Below are 14,141 nucleotides of genomic sequence, written 5' to 3'. Positions count from 1 at the left end.
ATAGACAAATATACTGAAAAACTTATTTTGTTATATATAACCACATTGTAGGATTTATGTGGATCGCTTCAAAGCACTGTGACGTTTTGTATGAGGCACATTCACAAGCACGTTGTTAAGGAGACAAAATTGTTTTTCACACTTTTTTGAAGATAACACGAAAATAATGATGGATTTCGATATTAATTTGCATGAACAGACGATATTTTCGCTAACTTGACGGGTCATCATTTATGGCTTTCGTCTATGGATGCCATTTTTAGGTTGCAGCAGATAAAACAATGATAGATTGGCTCGAGGATTTTAACATTAGAAAAATATATGTATTTCATTACACGTTCACTGATATACAGTCACATTGATTACTGTTCGCATAATAAGCATTTTTATAGGTAGCAAGTCCACGTAGGTAAAAAATTATGAAAGTTATATGACAGCTACGAAGACATCACGAAGCAGAAGAGAGGTGAGCACGTACTTCACCGACGGCAGCCAGGAACAGAGTAACCAGTCCGAATTTTCCCTTAGTGGAGAAGAGGGAGAAAACTGGTAGCGCCCTCTCTTTTTCCAGTGGACAAATAATTATAATAAAGAGTTCTGCACACACTTAAACTGTGTAAAATTTCTAAAGGAATAGAGTATTTAACCTCAAAATCATTAACAGAACATTAGTTCTGAATCTATTGTTAAATCAATCACTATAAAATTTTCTATTAATTGATTTATAAAATTATTATTTTAATTAACCAGTTGTTATGACTTAGATCTTTACTCTTAACTTCTTCCCGTTTCCTCGCCAGAATGCAAATCAGTTGGAGAGTATTTAAGTCAAGTGTTTTGGATTGTAAGACAAAATGTGTTTTTGCCTCGAGGCTACATTACTAGGTTTTCCCACTTCTCATAAAATTGTAATTCTTTGGCTTTGTATTATTGCTGCCGACATTTAATTGTTACAGCCATGAGAAGTTCTGAGCCAATTGGAATTTAAAATTGTGTAGTTGTTGACTATTAGGCTTAGTTTTAAATTTTGATTTGACTTTAAGTTTCATCACCACATGTGGTGGTTGGTTTCCTAAGCACAAGATGTGCATTCATGTAAAAGTTCTGATTTAATAAAAAAAAGGTTATTTCAACCTTCTCAAGTGTCTGCCATTAACTTCAGATGCAGCAATAATTCACTCCAAGTCTATTAGGAGTTGGATGTAAGTTTATGGTACAAAAAAAAAAAAAAAAAAGTCAAAAATACCTAATTTTTTAAGTTAAAAATATGTATGTAGTAATATGTGCATACATAATAAATTATTTTTTGAATCATAAATCTCCATTTTTTTTTTTTTTTTTTTGTTTCTTCTGTTAAAAAAAATGCTAAATTGCAAGAAGGTGGTTATGCTAATAATAAGTACCAGTAATAATATTTCTATGAAATGCATTAATTTTGTCTGATATGAAGTAAGAGAGGTAATATACCTGATTAAGTGAATCTTGTCTGATGTAATAAAAGAGAATAAGCGATTTGATATTAACTGGGTCAAATGCTAGGATATTGTATATACAAAATACATAAAAATATCTGCTTCTTGGTAATATCATCAGACATTTGCATAATCAGTGTAAATTCTTGAAAAAGTAACCCTATTCTACTAACATTTATGCTTAATTTTTCTGTTTAACTTTATATTCATAATCCATCTAATTGCAACTAGGTTTGAGTTTAAAATTTCTTAAAGTACGCTTTATTATTATTATTATTTTCAGGGAATCTCTCCAAGGTAGAAGCACACGAGTAGCACTTGTTTTAATTCAGAAAAGAGCTGCTCTGCCTGGTGGTTAGTATGACACATTTGTGCGTATGTGTAACATTATATATGTAAATTATTTTTTAAAAACTTTTTTTTAATGATATATTTTAAGAATTGTTTTTCCTTAGTTTTAAGGAAATGTTAATTTGCTTTAAAATATTCTGATCATTTTCTAGTAAATGTCAAACTAATAATTAATATAACTTTGCCCTTTTTCGAGTATTTCTTTGTTAAGAAGTATTTTGACATTTGTGGCTATAACACTTTTGGAATTCATCAAATGTTACTTAATATCGGGCGCAGCAGTAAAGCAAGTAATACTCTTTTTTTTTTTTTTTTTTTTTTTTATCTTCCAGTGCATACATAAGCAGTAATAATCTAAAATAATCAAGGATATTTCACCTTATCATTTATATATTCATTAGAATAGATTTTTAATTTTCTTTGTGAATTCTCATCTCTAGGTGCAATTAAGATCAGCAATTTCAAACATTTGATTTAAAATAAATATAGTACAATTATTCCTCTAACTTGAACATTTGTTTAGAGGCAGTTGTAAGATTATAAGTAACCCTAATTTAAATATAATATTAGTTCTATTTAACAGTCTTCTTTCTTGAAATCTTGTAAGAATTAACTTGACATATTTTAAGAATCTTGTAATATTATAAGAGTGAATAACCTTATATTAAATATATCAATGAGTATTAAAAAGAAAACAAAATTAAATATTAGTGTTTTGAAAACTTAGTCACCAAAAGCTTAGAGGCCATAGTATGATTATTGTTATTATGCCTAATTTCAGTATAAGGATAGCAAAGATACTTAAAATATTGTGATAATAGCAAAATATAAGACAAGGAGTGAGCAAATAGGTTGGGAAAATAACAGCAGTTAACTGGCTTGCTGTAAGATTACCAAAAATTTCCAGTTGTAAAATGCAATGCAGTGGTACCTCGGTATACATCTACTTTGAAATAAGTCCAATTTGATTCACATCCTATTTGTATGCGAAACATTTTGTTTGGGGCACAATATTTGCTTGAAATAATATTCGAGTTCAGTGAATCACGAATGCACGTACTGCCCTTGTTTGTTTCTTTCAAGACAATGCTGTGACTGCTTATGAGACAGTATGGGTGTCAATATGTCTGTTGCTACTGTCCATGTTATCACTCTAGAGTTTTCATGTGATTTTGTGTCTACTTTTTTTTTTTTTTTCTAAAATTCATCAACATTGAGTTTTTTCTTAAAAAAATACACGTGCTAATGAGAAGACTCAAAAAATGAAGAAAATGATTATGATCACCATAAAGGTAAGAAAAGAGTTTAAAGTGGGAAGATGGCATGCGTGTTGTTTGGGACTTAACTATTGCATACTGCATGTCTAGAATAGTTGTATCTGTGATTGTAAAAAACAAAGTCTCTATTAAATCAACTAATATAAGACAGTGATTCTCAACCAGGGAGTAAGACTGAGTGTTCCTCAGGTAAGAATCTGACGCAGAAACAATATAAATAAATTTGGTAAATTTTCATACATATTTCACCCAATATTTATAGTATTCACCCAATATTATAGTATATACCCAATATTACTTTCATAGTACATATTTCACCCAATGTATTTATAGTTAAGCATTAAATGATCTTTTTATTGTAAAAATAGGATTTTTTATATGAACAGATAATTATTTTGTCCTTATTTCTTATCGAAAAGTTTGTTTGGTATATGTCTAATCTGGTATAAGTCCAAGGATCAGGAACAAATAAGTGGCATATCTGAGGTACCACTGTATCTGCAAAATGTAGTAAAATGAGTTTTACATGTATATGTTTGTTATTGTATGATTTCTATGCTATTTTTAGCCCAGAAAGGCTGTAAGTCTCGAAACAGCATTTCGCATTGAATCACTATAAACGGCTGTATCACTTCTCAACTTTTTTTCCACCAAACGTTACCGCCCTGCATTATATTTAAAGAAACTAAATAATGAAGAATCTACATGAATGTGTGTATTTTTCTCTTTTTGTGAAAAAACAATGGTACCTAGAGTCATCAAATTGTGAATAACGTAGTCCTCCACCTTAACATCGGCACCTGGAAACCTGAATTTGGAATTTGTTTTATTATGTATTTCATATTTTGTAAAACTTTTTTTATTTAAAAACTCAACATTTTCAAAGACAGCATTGGCAACACTGTAGGGAATAAAACATTTTTATGTCCAGCAGGTGAGACTTTTTATCGGAAATTCTAGCGATGTGGTGTTTTTAAATATTTTTAGCCCAGTGTGGCATTAGCCCAAATGCTCTCAAAATATGTATGTGTATGTAAATGAACAAAAACGCCCATTTGGGCATAATATAAAATTTGAAAGCTTTCAGATTTTTTAAAAATTTTGTGTTTATAATTTTACTGAATTTAGTTTTTTTTACAATATATCTTCATGCATTGCAGTCATAGGTGAAAAGCAGTAAAGTTCCAGTTGTTTTAAAATTGGAGTATAATAAACTTGCATTAGTATGAGAAATTAGTTTTCTCAGACTATGTCAGTCAGTTGAAATTATGTGAAAGAAATGAATATTTTGATAATTTTGAATTATATTGTATATCTAATCTTTTGGCTCAACATATGAAAGGGTATGGCGTTTAAAGAAAATTTCCTTTAAGAGATTTTTTTATATTCATTATAGTGTAATGAAGAAACATTAGCAACAAACATAATTTAATGACTGCTGAAGTTATTAATTACAGGTGTATGATATAGCTGAAGGAATTTGAAGATAATTACATATAGGCATATATATTTATAAGTTTTTTGTGTTGGATTCATTTTCTTACAGTTAATATGATAATCCATTATAATGCGGTGTGTAGGTCAGTGTATTTGATCTGTATGTATAGTTAAATCGGCAAATTTTCTTGAAATTTATCAGCTGTGTCCTCAGCTGCAATGACCATAATAAGTAAGTTTTAATAATGGGAAGTGCATTAAACTACTATAATTTTTATAAAATTTGAATGAAATATTTGGCGGGCTCTAAACTAAAAGACAGTTTTGTGATTTAATTGTTATTAATTATGAGTTTTAGCTTTATCTCAAAATCTGTAAAGTATGAATGTACTTGAAGTTATATATCTGAAAGATAGTAGTGACTTCTTTTAGTTCATTGTATCTAAGGCTTTTCTAAAAAAATGTAGGAATAAAAATTATAATAGTAGAGGCAAAAATGTCTTTTTAGAAATTTATAAAAAATTTAAGCATTTGATTTTGACCAGCATTGCTAAATGTTTAAATTTGCAAGATATTGAGTTTTGTGTTTGAAGATTACTGTAAATTCACAGGAAATGTTTTATTTTACTCTCCGTTCCCCCAAGTTAACAAAAGAAATAACAATATTTTCAAGATCCTGCTGAAAATCAGATAAACTTTACAAGTTTGAACTTTCAGTCATGTTTAAAAATTTTGACATTTTTAGTTACTCTTTGAGTCATTCAAACCTTTCTGAAATTTAAGATAATTCTGTAAATTCATTTTGATAGACTTACTTTTTAATGAAATGACTTTGTATGAAGAAAATGAATTTAAGGACTTCTGTAAAGCCTCATGTATTATGTAATACAAGCTATTATTGTAGTAAATTCATTCATCTTATTGTTCTAGCAAGTTAATAGCAACATGAATGTAGATGATTTGGAAAATTTTCCAAGAATCCCTGTTCGACACAAATTGCATACTAAATTTTTTCCACTCTCATTTCTACCCATGTATTAGTTACTGGTTAATTATTTTTGTATCATAGTAAATGCATTTATTTATCTTAATTTCTTGAATTGAATTTTAGTATAAATTTAGTTTAAAGTTTAATTACTAAAGGTTGTTTATTAGTAACTAACCTATATCTTCCTCTGTGCTAAAATCATGATATTATATATCATTTTGTAGCGATCTGGGACTTGAAATCCATAATTTATTTTCAATTAATTAAAAAATACTGTGTTTCAAAGTTGTGATGGTTGCTATATCTGCATTCAGTTTATAGTTGGTTGATGAAACAGCCCATTTATAAAGATCAGCTATATGCAGTACGTACCATTTCAAACTGTTTTTTAAATCCAAACTCAATTACTCAGTCTACTCTGTAAAGTTATAAATAAGGAGAGGCATAACAATGAAGTCAAAACAAACGCTGTTCCAAAATTGGAACTAATAATTATGATTTTTAAAGAAAATGATACAAAATATGCTTATGTTATGTTAATTTATAATGGGAAATATAAAGTTAACTAATTAATTATTTTTCAAATTGCAGCTGATGATCAGATTGCAGCTGAAAGAGCAGCATCTTTATGCAGTGCTTGTGATTTGTCTGGGAAAACATTATTTGTACTGCCACACTCTGACCACTTATATGGTTATACTTTGCGGTATTCTCTGTTCTTTGCATTTTCTTTCCTTGGTAAGAATTTGACCTTTGAAATTTAATCCAAATCTTAAAAAATATTGCTTTTTAGTTTGCAGAATGCCTTCTATGAATTGGCCCAAACTTATTTTCATCATGAAAGCCGGCGCATTAAAAATCACAGAGATCACTTGAATAAAACCACTCACCAGGTAATGAAATTTTTGTTATCAGAACTAGAAATCTGACATTCTTTGTATGAAGTGAATATATTTTTAACATATTAATATCTATTTTTTACAATTTTATATTTTTACCAAAATTCCATCAATATTGGATATGTAAGCTGAAATAAATGAACAAAGTTTTACTGTAACCAAATCAGTCATGACATGATAATAAATGTGTAAATGAATCTTTTTGTTCACCTTTTTTTACTTCCTTGTACAGAGTAAAGAAAGTATTGTAATCGTGAAAATTTTAGGTTTTCACATTTCAATGAAAATATCCATTTTGACCAATATCAAATCCAATTTAACAATGTTTTTGCACGACATCTGTACATAGAGATAGAATAAAGGACCCTTTTCCCCAAATCAGGTTGCAAAAAGGATTTAAAATAAATTCATAAGAGATTTTTTGTGCACCTCTCTTTTTAGTTGCAATTGGCTGCACCAAAAAATATGTACAGTCAAAAGTCTTTAATCCAGACTCGTCGGGACTTTGGCGATTCCGGATTATCAGTTTTTCCGGATTATAGATCATCAATTTAAATCTGGTAAGATGGCATGCAGAAATTATAAAATTCAAAATATGAAACCGTAATTTATGAAATAAAGAGCAGTTATGGTCTAAAAGGTATTAAAATTAAAAAAAAAAAAAAAAAGCTTAATATTTATTTGTTTACTGTATTAAACATTTCTTTCAAATCGCGCATGCGTAAAGCATACATTATGCATAGTCGAAATTAGAAAATTGCAACCAGAAAACTATTTGATGTGTATTCATGATATTTATAGTGACGAGGAATTCGATTTAAATCATATCAAAGACTGAATACATTGAGATGAAACGCTACATTTAGTAAGGAATTATAAGCTGAATAAAATAAAAACATCTGCCCTAAAGATAAGGATAATGCTGACAGATCATCTTCCAGTTCACTGTGCGCCACGATGTCCCCCCCCCCGGTAGAGCAGCGTGAAATTGATAAACAGATTTCGGAATGGTTACAAAAACAAAGGATATGCCTTTATCCTTTTTTTGCAGCAATTCCACTTTTTCTTTGATGGACATCGACACATGCTTTTGCGTTGTAGATCCTTTGGCAGCTCCTGAATTGGAAATTCTTTTTGACATAATCGAAAGTTCAAGCTTACTTTTATGAAATTGCTCTAACAGTCTGCAAAAAATAATAAGCCGGATCCAATCAGAAGATTAAGGAACAACGCAATCTGCAACATTAACTGAAATAGATAATTAGATAATTTTAGCTTAGCTTATACTGTCCGTTATACATTAAATGCGCATGCGTAAAGGTATTATGCGTATGCGTAAATGCATATGCGCAGGTGTAAACGCATTATGCATTTACACATGCGCAGAAAGTTTGTAGCTTTGAGGTCCTGATTATAGATCATTCCAGATTATGGACATTCGGATTAAATACTTTTGACTGTATACAGTCAAACAGAGTGGGGTGTATATATATATACTCTGTTACTTGGCTCCGTGAGCTCAATTTTTTAAAATTCTTATATGTGGGTGAATTGTGCATTTTTTGCTTTAAAAATGATTGAATTATGTTGTTCTTTTCTTCTGGTTAAGGTTTTTATGCTTTTAGTTAATCTGCATGCAAAATTTGTAGAATTATCAACAATTTAAAAGTTGTTTAAGTGCAGCTAAGCCCCCCCTTTTTTTTACCATAAGTAGCCATTATTGTTTACATTTGAAACTTGGCAAAATAGTGAATTCAGTTTCTGTGCCTTCAGTATCTTTTTGCCGAGTGGGACCAAAAGCAAACTTTCAGTTTTGTACACTGAAAAATCTGCCTTCTTGCCCATTGGCCGTTACTTGTTTTTGTGTAGAAACTTAATTTTAATTGAAAAAAAAATTATTTGTTTTAACTGTTTTTGGTGTTTTATATTTTTCAATTTTTAATAAAGATATTTTGAGATTTTATGTATTTTGCCGTGCCACAAAGTGAGAACTGAATTAATTGAATGAGAAATATATCTAATGAAATAAGTTTAAATGAAACGCACATAATTAAATATTCTGTACAAGGAAGTCATGTGATGTCCACATCAGACTTTTTCTTTTGTAGTTTAAATGTATGTATTTGTTTTCTTGTTCACTTTACAACTGTAAAAGTGATATCTTATTAAATTTTGTCTATGGGGGGGGGGGGGAGAAATCCAAAATAAAAAATGATTTATTAAGTTTTATTGCACAACTGGTTGATCGACAACATTCAGATTGCATTTATCATGTTTCAAAAGTGCAGTTTATAATTTTTATACATAGCATTGTTCTAACATATGTATTTTGATATCGAATCAAACTTTCTGCAAAAGATCTGCTGATCTTTTTGCATTGTTCTATTCTGTGACTCAAATTATACCAGTGTGCCAAGTTTTATAAAAATTGTCCTGGCAGTTTTTAAATCAGCACTTAAAATTTTAGGTTGGTAATGTTAATTGAATTCTGGCTTATATACAATATCACTTTCTAGTTAAATTTCTTTGCTTTCTTCTGAAGACCATATCCTGAATATTCTGAATCCAAATAAGGCTCCATATTCTCTAATATATTTTAAAAAATTAAGTAATTTTTATGAATATGTTGTAAAGTAATTTTTATGAATATATTGTAAAATACTTTGAATTATAACCTATAAAAATTCACACACTGTCTGAAAGTAATTATTTTTTAGACTTATTTTTAAAAATAGAACATTATTAAAACGTTTTGGAGTTGTACGTAAATTTAAATAATAAAAATGCTTGGTGAAAATTTCAAAATTAGTTAAGGATTAAAATGGATCATGTTACTAGATCTGAGCATCATTACCTTTCGCATGGTTTAAATTCTTTTTATTCAAGTTTATTTTTCATTCCACTGTATTTTTAACAAAATTCACTAAATTAATATTTATTAGTTTATCTAGTAATATTTTAATATTTTTTGTTTTCTTTGGAAAATCATAACTTTTAAGACTTAAGACTATTATTGAAGGAAAGATGATTGATTAATTTTGAAGGTAGAAATTTTCTATATTACATTTCTTGTATGTGTATACTTCTATACATATTATATACTTAACATATCATTTGTTTTGATATAAATGCAAACTAATGTGTTTAATTATTCATTTTTCTAAATTATGTTTTATTTACTTATTTTAAGCTACTTTTTGTGAGACATCAGTTTAAGATAGCCTTCCTTTCTGAGCTGAAACAAGATATCAATACAGCTTTAAAGTAAGTATTAAAAAAATTACATGAATAAATTTTTAAAAATATTTTTATATAATAAAACTTTGTATTTTTGACAAAAGTTATCTTTTAGAAATTACAAGCAAGCTTATGCAAATTTAATGGAAGTAAGAGCTTCTGATGCCAATATGTTGGAAATTAAGACTATCGCAGGATTTATAAATTATAAGGTATTAATAAAGAAATTATGTACTGAAATATTATAATTGCTGTTGAATTCAGAGATTATTTGTATTTCCATTCAAATCAGATCATTTGTATCATTTGTATTTCTGTGTTATAAAGATCAGAAGATTTGTATTCCATATTCATAGGTTATTTGTAATCGATTCCATATTACCACAACTCTAATTGTTTTTAATTAAAAGAACAATTATACATCTGAATATTACGGTGAACTTGTATCATCTGTTAAATTCTGTATTTTGATTGCATTATATTTATAATTTATATGATCTGTTGTAAATGAAAAATAGTATTTATGTTTTAGAAGACTGTTTCTTATTATAATAAAAAAATATCATTTTGTAAGCAATGTATTTAGAATTAATGTGTTAAGTTTAAAATGCTGTTAGAAAATAAAAGTCTCTAATCTTTTGATTGAAAGCTGTTTATTTAAATTGCATTTTTATTTTCAAATTAGAAGGTTTTTAAAGCATCATATTTTAAACATCTTATATTTATTATAGATGTGCCGCTTATCATTTCTTAATGGAGCCCCTTTAGATGCTATAGCACAATTTCGAAACCATGTAGATATATTCAAGAACAAAGTTGGGCACCCAGAATTAGCATTCGAACATAGTGCTTGGATGTCAAAACAGTAATTGTGGATTTATTGTGCAGTTTCTATAAGTTTCATTATTCATCATTTATATTTAGATTTGATGTTATGTTTTAAATTTATAGATTTAGTCATTTTGGAGATCTGTTTGAGGATGCTGTGCAACAAGGATTAAACGCAATTCAAACTCAACATCCAGGCTTTTATTATCAGCAGGCGGCAAACCATGCTTCTAATCGTAAAATGTTATGCTATAAATTGTGCAAAGTATGTACTTATAATTAAATATTATAGTATTTATTAATTTTAAACATTTCATTGAAGCTGTGTTAAGATAATTAAAAAAATATTTTCTCCTTTATTTAGTCTGTTGAAAAACCTCCAGATTTTGAAGTATTGGAAGGAGCTGATTCATTAGAATTTTATGGTCAGAGGCCCTGGCGAGCTTGTTGTCAGAGTAAGTTAAAAATGTGCAAAATAATGTTTAAATAAATTCACAGATTATGCTGATTATGATTTTATTTTAACACATGCTGTTTGACATAAAATCTGCTTTCTATTTGCTAAGCCTCTGGCCTGAGCAAATACGGGATGAAACATATAAGCAAAAATCATATAAAATGAGACATATAAGCAAAAATCAGCTTAAAGCTAACTGCTAGTACAATGTAAATAAAATGTCACTTATCTTCTTTCAAGTATGTTGAACTGTTATACTTGTAAAAATTTAGTGCCACTTGATAAATTTTATAACATTGATTTTATTTTAAAATTTGTTTTATAATTATGTTTATTAAGGGATATCAGAAACCCGTATACCGACAATGCTAAATTGGCCATTATCGATGTACCTTTTCTCAAAATCTGCTGTAGATACAAGCTTGAAATTTTTTCTGTAATTAAAGTATACCTATCTGATTATACTGAAATGAGCTTTTGAAACATTTTGAATTTTAGAGTAAATTACAGAATATTTTGTTAGGCATAGTAAAATTTAACACTTTTCTCACACAAAAAAATTACAATTTTTTTTTTCTAAGTTTATTACAAAAAGCTCATCTCAGTAAATATTAGAGAACCTAATAAATAAGCCATAAAAAGTTTAGATACCTGTGAGCAGTAGTTCCTGAGAAAAGGTACATCGAGTATAAAAAAATCATGTTGGGAGAAAAACGCGTTTTTATGTAAAAATCCTCATTGATCAAAGCAGCAGATGACAAATTAAAACTAGATTTTTTTACAGTTCTAATTTTCATAGAGATTAAAGAATGGTATTTTTAGAAAGATAAAAGTGTAGAAAATTTGAAAATGCAAAAATCCGAAATCACAATTTTTTAAAGATTTTGGGGGTTCCAACACCCCTTAAATTACATAGATTATTTTTTTTCAACCTCCAATGGGATATAAAGAAAAGACAGGTAAATATACAAAAAAGATTTTATTACCAAACGTAATGTATAATACAGGTTGTTTCTTTGCATAATCACCTTGACGATTGAGGCATTTGCCATATCTGTGAACATGCTTTGCAATACCCTCTTCATAAAATGTTTCTGCCAATGATTGGAAGTGAGTTGTGATGGTTTCTTTTAGCTCCAAGTCATTTTGGAAGTTCTGCCCCCAAGCCACTGCTTCAGTTCAGGGAAGAGATGAAAGTCACTCAGGGCTAGGTCAAGATTATATGGTGGGTGTTCGAAAATGTCCCATTGAAATTGCTGAAGGAGCCGCTGAGTTACATGAGTGCTGTGAGGATGGGCATTGTCGTGGATCAGAACAATTTCAGAAGTCAGCATGCCTCTTCGTTTGTTTTGACTGTTGTCCATAAGCATCACAAAGTTTCACAATATGAATCTGCATTAATTGTTGTTCTATGCTGCATAAACTCCACAAGAAACGCACCTTTTTGGTCCCAAAAAACAGTTGCCACCTTTTGGTCCAAAAAAACACTTGCCATAACCTTAAGGTTGTTGAAGGTTTGTTTGAATTTTGTGAGTCTCTTTGGAGAATTTGTTTGCATCCATTATTGTGATTGACGTTTCTTTTTTGGGCATGCCATATTGAATCCATGTCTCATCACTTGTCACAATGGATTTAAAAAAATCGGTACTTTTCCGTTTCGCCGGCGCAAATCTCGCCAAGCAGACTTTATTGGCGACAACATACAGTATATACAAAAATGTTAGTTCTAAGAATTTTTTTATTTTGAAGGCATAAGCATTTTAATATCGTTTAAAATTTTGTAAAAAAGTCAATAAATAAAGACAATAAAACTGTGAAAAGACATTAAGTTAAAAATTTACTATGAACATGATTCAACATGCCAATTCGCCGGTTCATATAATGTGACTCCAAGTGATCTCATCTCATGTAAACTATGTTACAAAAATCTAATTCTGTCAGTAATTATGTACATTAATTTCAAGGAAATCTTAATTCGGAACATAAGTTTAAATGCAAGAATTATTTCAGTTCGTACGAATAGCTTACTCCGAAATTATGTAAAACTGCAGTGCTTTACTTCGCTAGTGCATTCTCATTAGAATGGATGAAGTTAACCCTTGACTTTGCCTATTCTATATTTTCGGCTTCGGGTAAGCGGTGTGATTGCATCCTAATTGACTTGATTAACGTGGATGGCCTTAGGACATAAAACTTAACTAAACTTACGTATCTGGTAAAAATTCTATGTAATTGTATTCCAGTATTGAAAGAAACAATCAATCTGATAACAAATGGCTGAGACTTGTTTTGAAAATATGAAGCATTAAAGGTTACCATCGAGGATATTCCGTTTAGCATCAGTTGCACCATTATTGGCGACTTTAACGCATGCACCGGCAAAACCGAAAACTACCAAGAAATCTTCTCCATCAGTATTGTAATGGACAAGAAACTCCATTGCTGCAGACATGTGGCGAATTTTGTGATCGTCAGTCAACATCTGTGGGACCCAGCGAGTGCAAACTTTTTGGTAGTGCAACTGTTCACTAATGATAGATTGCAGGGAAGATCTTGAAACTTCTGAAAATTTCATCTATAATTCACCTATGGTGAAATTTCAATTTTCCTTAACCGCATGGTCAACTTGTTGAACAATGTCATCTGTAGTGACAGGCTTGCATCCTTGACTTCATCATGCACATCAGTTCAGTAACCTTTAAACTTTCGACACCAAATTCGAACGACGGCATCACTCATAAAGATGTCTCCATACACTCGACTCATTCTTTGATGACTTTCTGCTGCACTGTTCCCTTCTGCCTGCAAGAACGAATAACAGCTAGCAATTCACACTTAGCAAGGGAATCAACAGTGACAGCCATGTTTACATGACTGCAACTCAACAGGAAATGGCATGTTGAACTCGCCAGTGACAGAGCATGTGGAGGGGGAGATGCACAGTCGCCTACTACACACACCAACCACCTGCCGCTTGCCTGGCCATCATATTGTGCGATTGGAGGTTGAAAAAAAAGAAAACACTCGTATGTTTAATAATAATGCATCCTACTTTTGGATCTATTTTATTCTTGAGATGGTGTTACAAAAGTAAAGTTCAGGCATAGATCTGAACATAGATCTGTTTCAGAATACTCTTCTGAATTAGTATTTATTCGGCATGTTATTGTGTCTTAATTATAGATCTGTTTCTTT

At 29.9% G+C, this 14,141-nt stretch overlaps 1 protein-coding gene across 3 annotated transcripts in view; it reads left to right on the top strand.

Annotated features, from left to right (window-relative positions):
* gry (trafficking protein particle complex subunit 11 gry) overlaps nucleotides 1-14,141 on the top strand; it is a 122,278-nt gene that overhangs the window by 21,423 nt on the left and 86,714 nt on the right. For all 3 annotated transcript variants that reach the window (XM_085823758.1, XM_085823756.1, XM_085823757.1), the window contains exons 4-11: nucleotides 1,756-1,826; nucleotides 6,117-6,231; nucleotides 6,319-6,418; nucleotides 9,615-9,688; nucleotides 9,777-9,873; nucleotides 10,393-10,526; nucleotides 10,613-10,754; nucleotides 10,854-10,944. In XM_085823758.1, the coding sequence (XP_085679884.1) occupies nucleotides 1,756-1,826; nucleotides 6,117-6,231; nucleotides 6,319-6,418; nucleotides 9,615-9,688; nucleotides 9,777-9,873; nucleotides 10,393-10,526; nucleotides 10,613-10,754; nucleotides 10,854-10,944 (824 nt within the window). The remainder of the gene's footprint in view (nucleotides 1-1,755; nucleotides 1,827-6,116; nucleotides 6,232-6,318; nucleotides 6,419-9,614; nucleotides 9,689-9,776; nucleotides 9,874-10,392; nucleotides 10,527-10,612; nucleotides 10,755-10,853; nucleotides 10,945-14,141) is intronic.

This window comes from Stegodyphus dumicola, chromosome 9 (genome assembly GCF_044657685.1).
Source record: "Stegodyphus dumicola isolate Sdum_Otavi_A_Nest chromosome 9, ASM4465768v1".
NCBI lineage: Eukaryota > Metazoa > Arthropoda > Arachnida > Araneae > Eresidae > Stegodyphus > Stegodyphus dumicola.
Note: the sequence above shows the minus strand (reverse complement) of the source record. Positions and strands in the feature narration are given on the sequence as shown.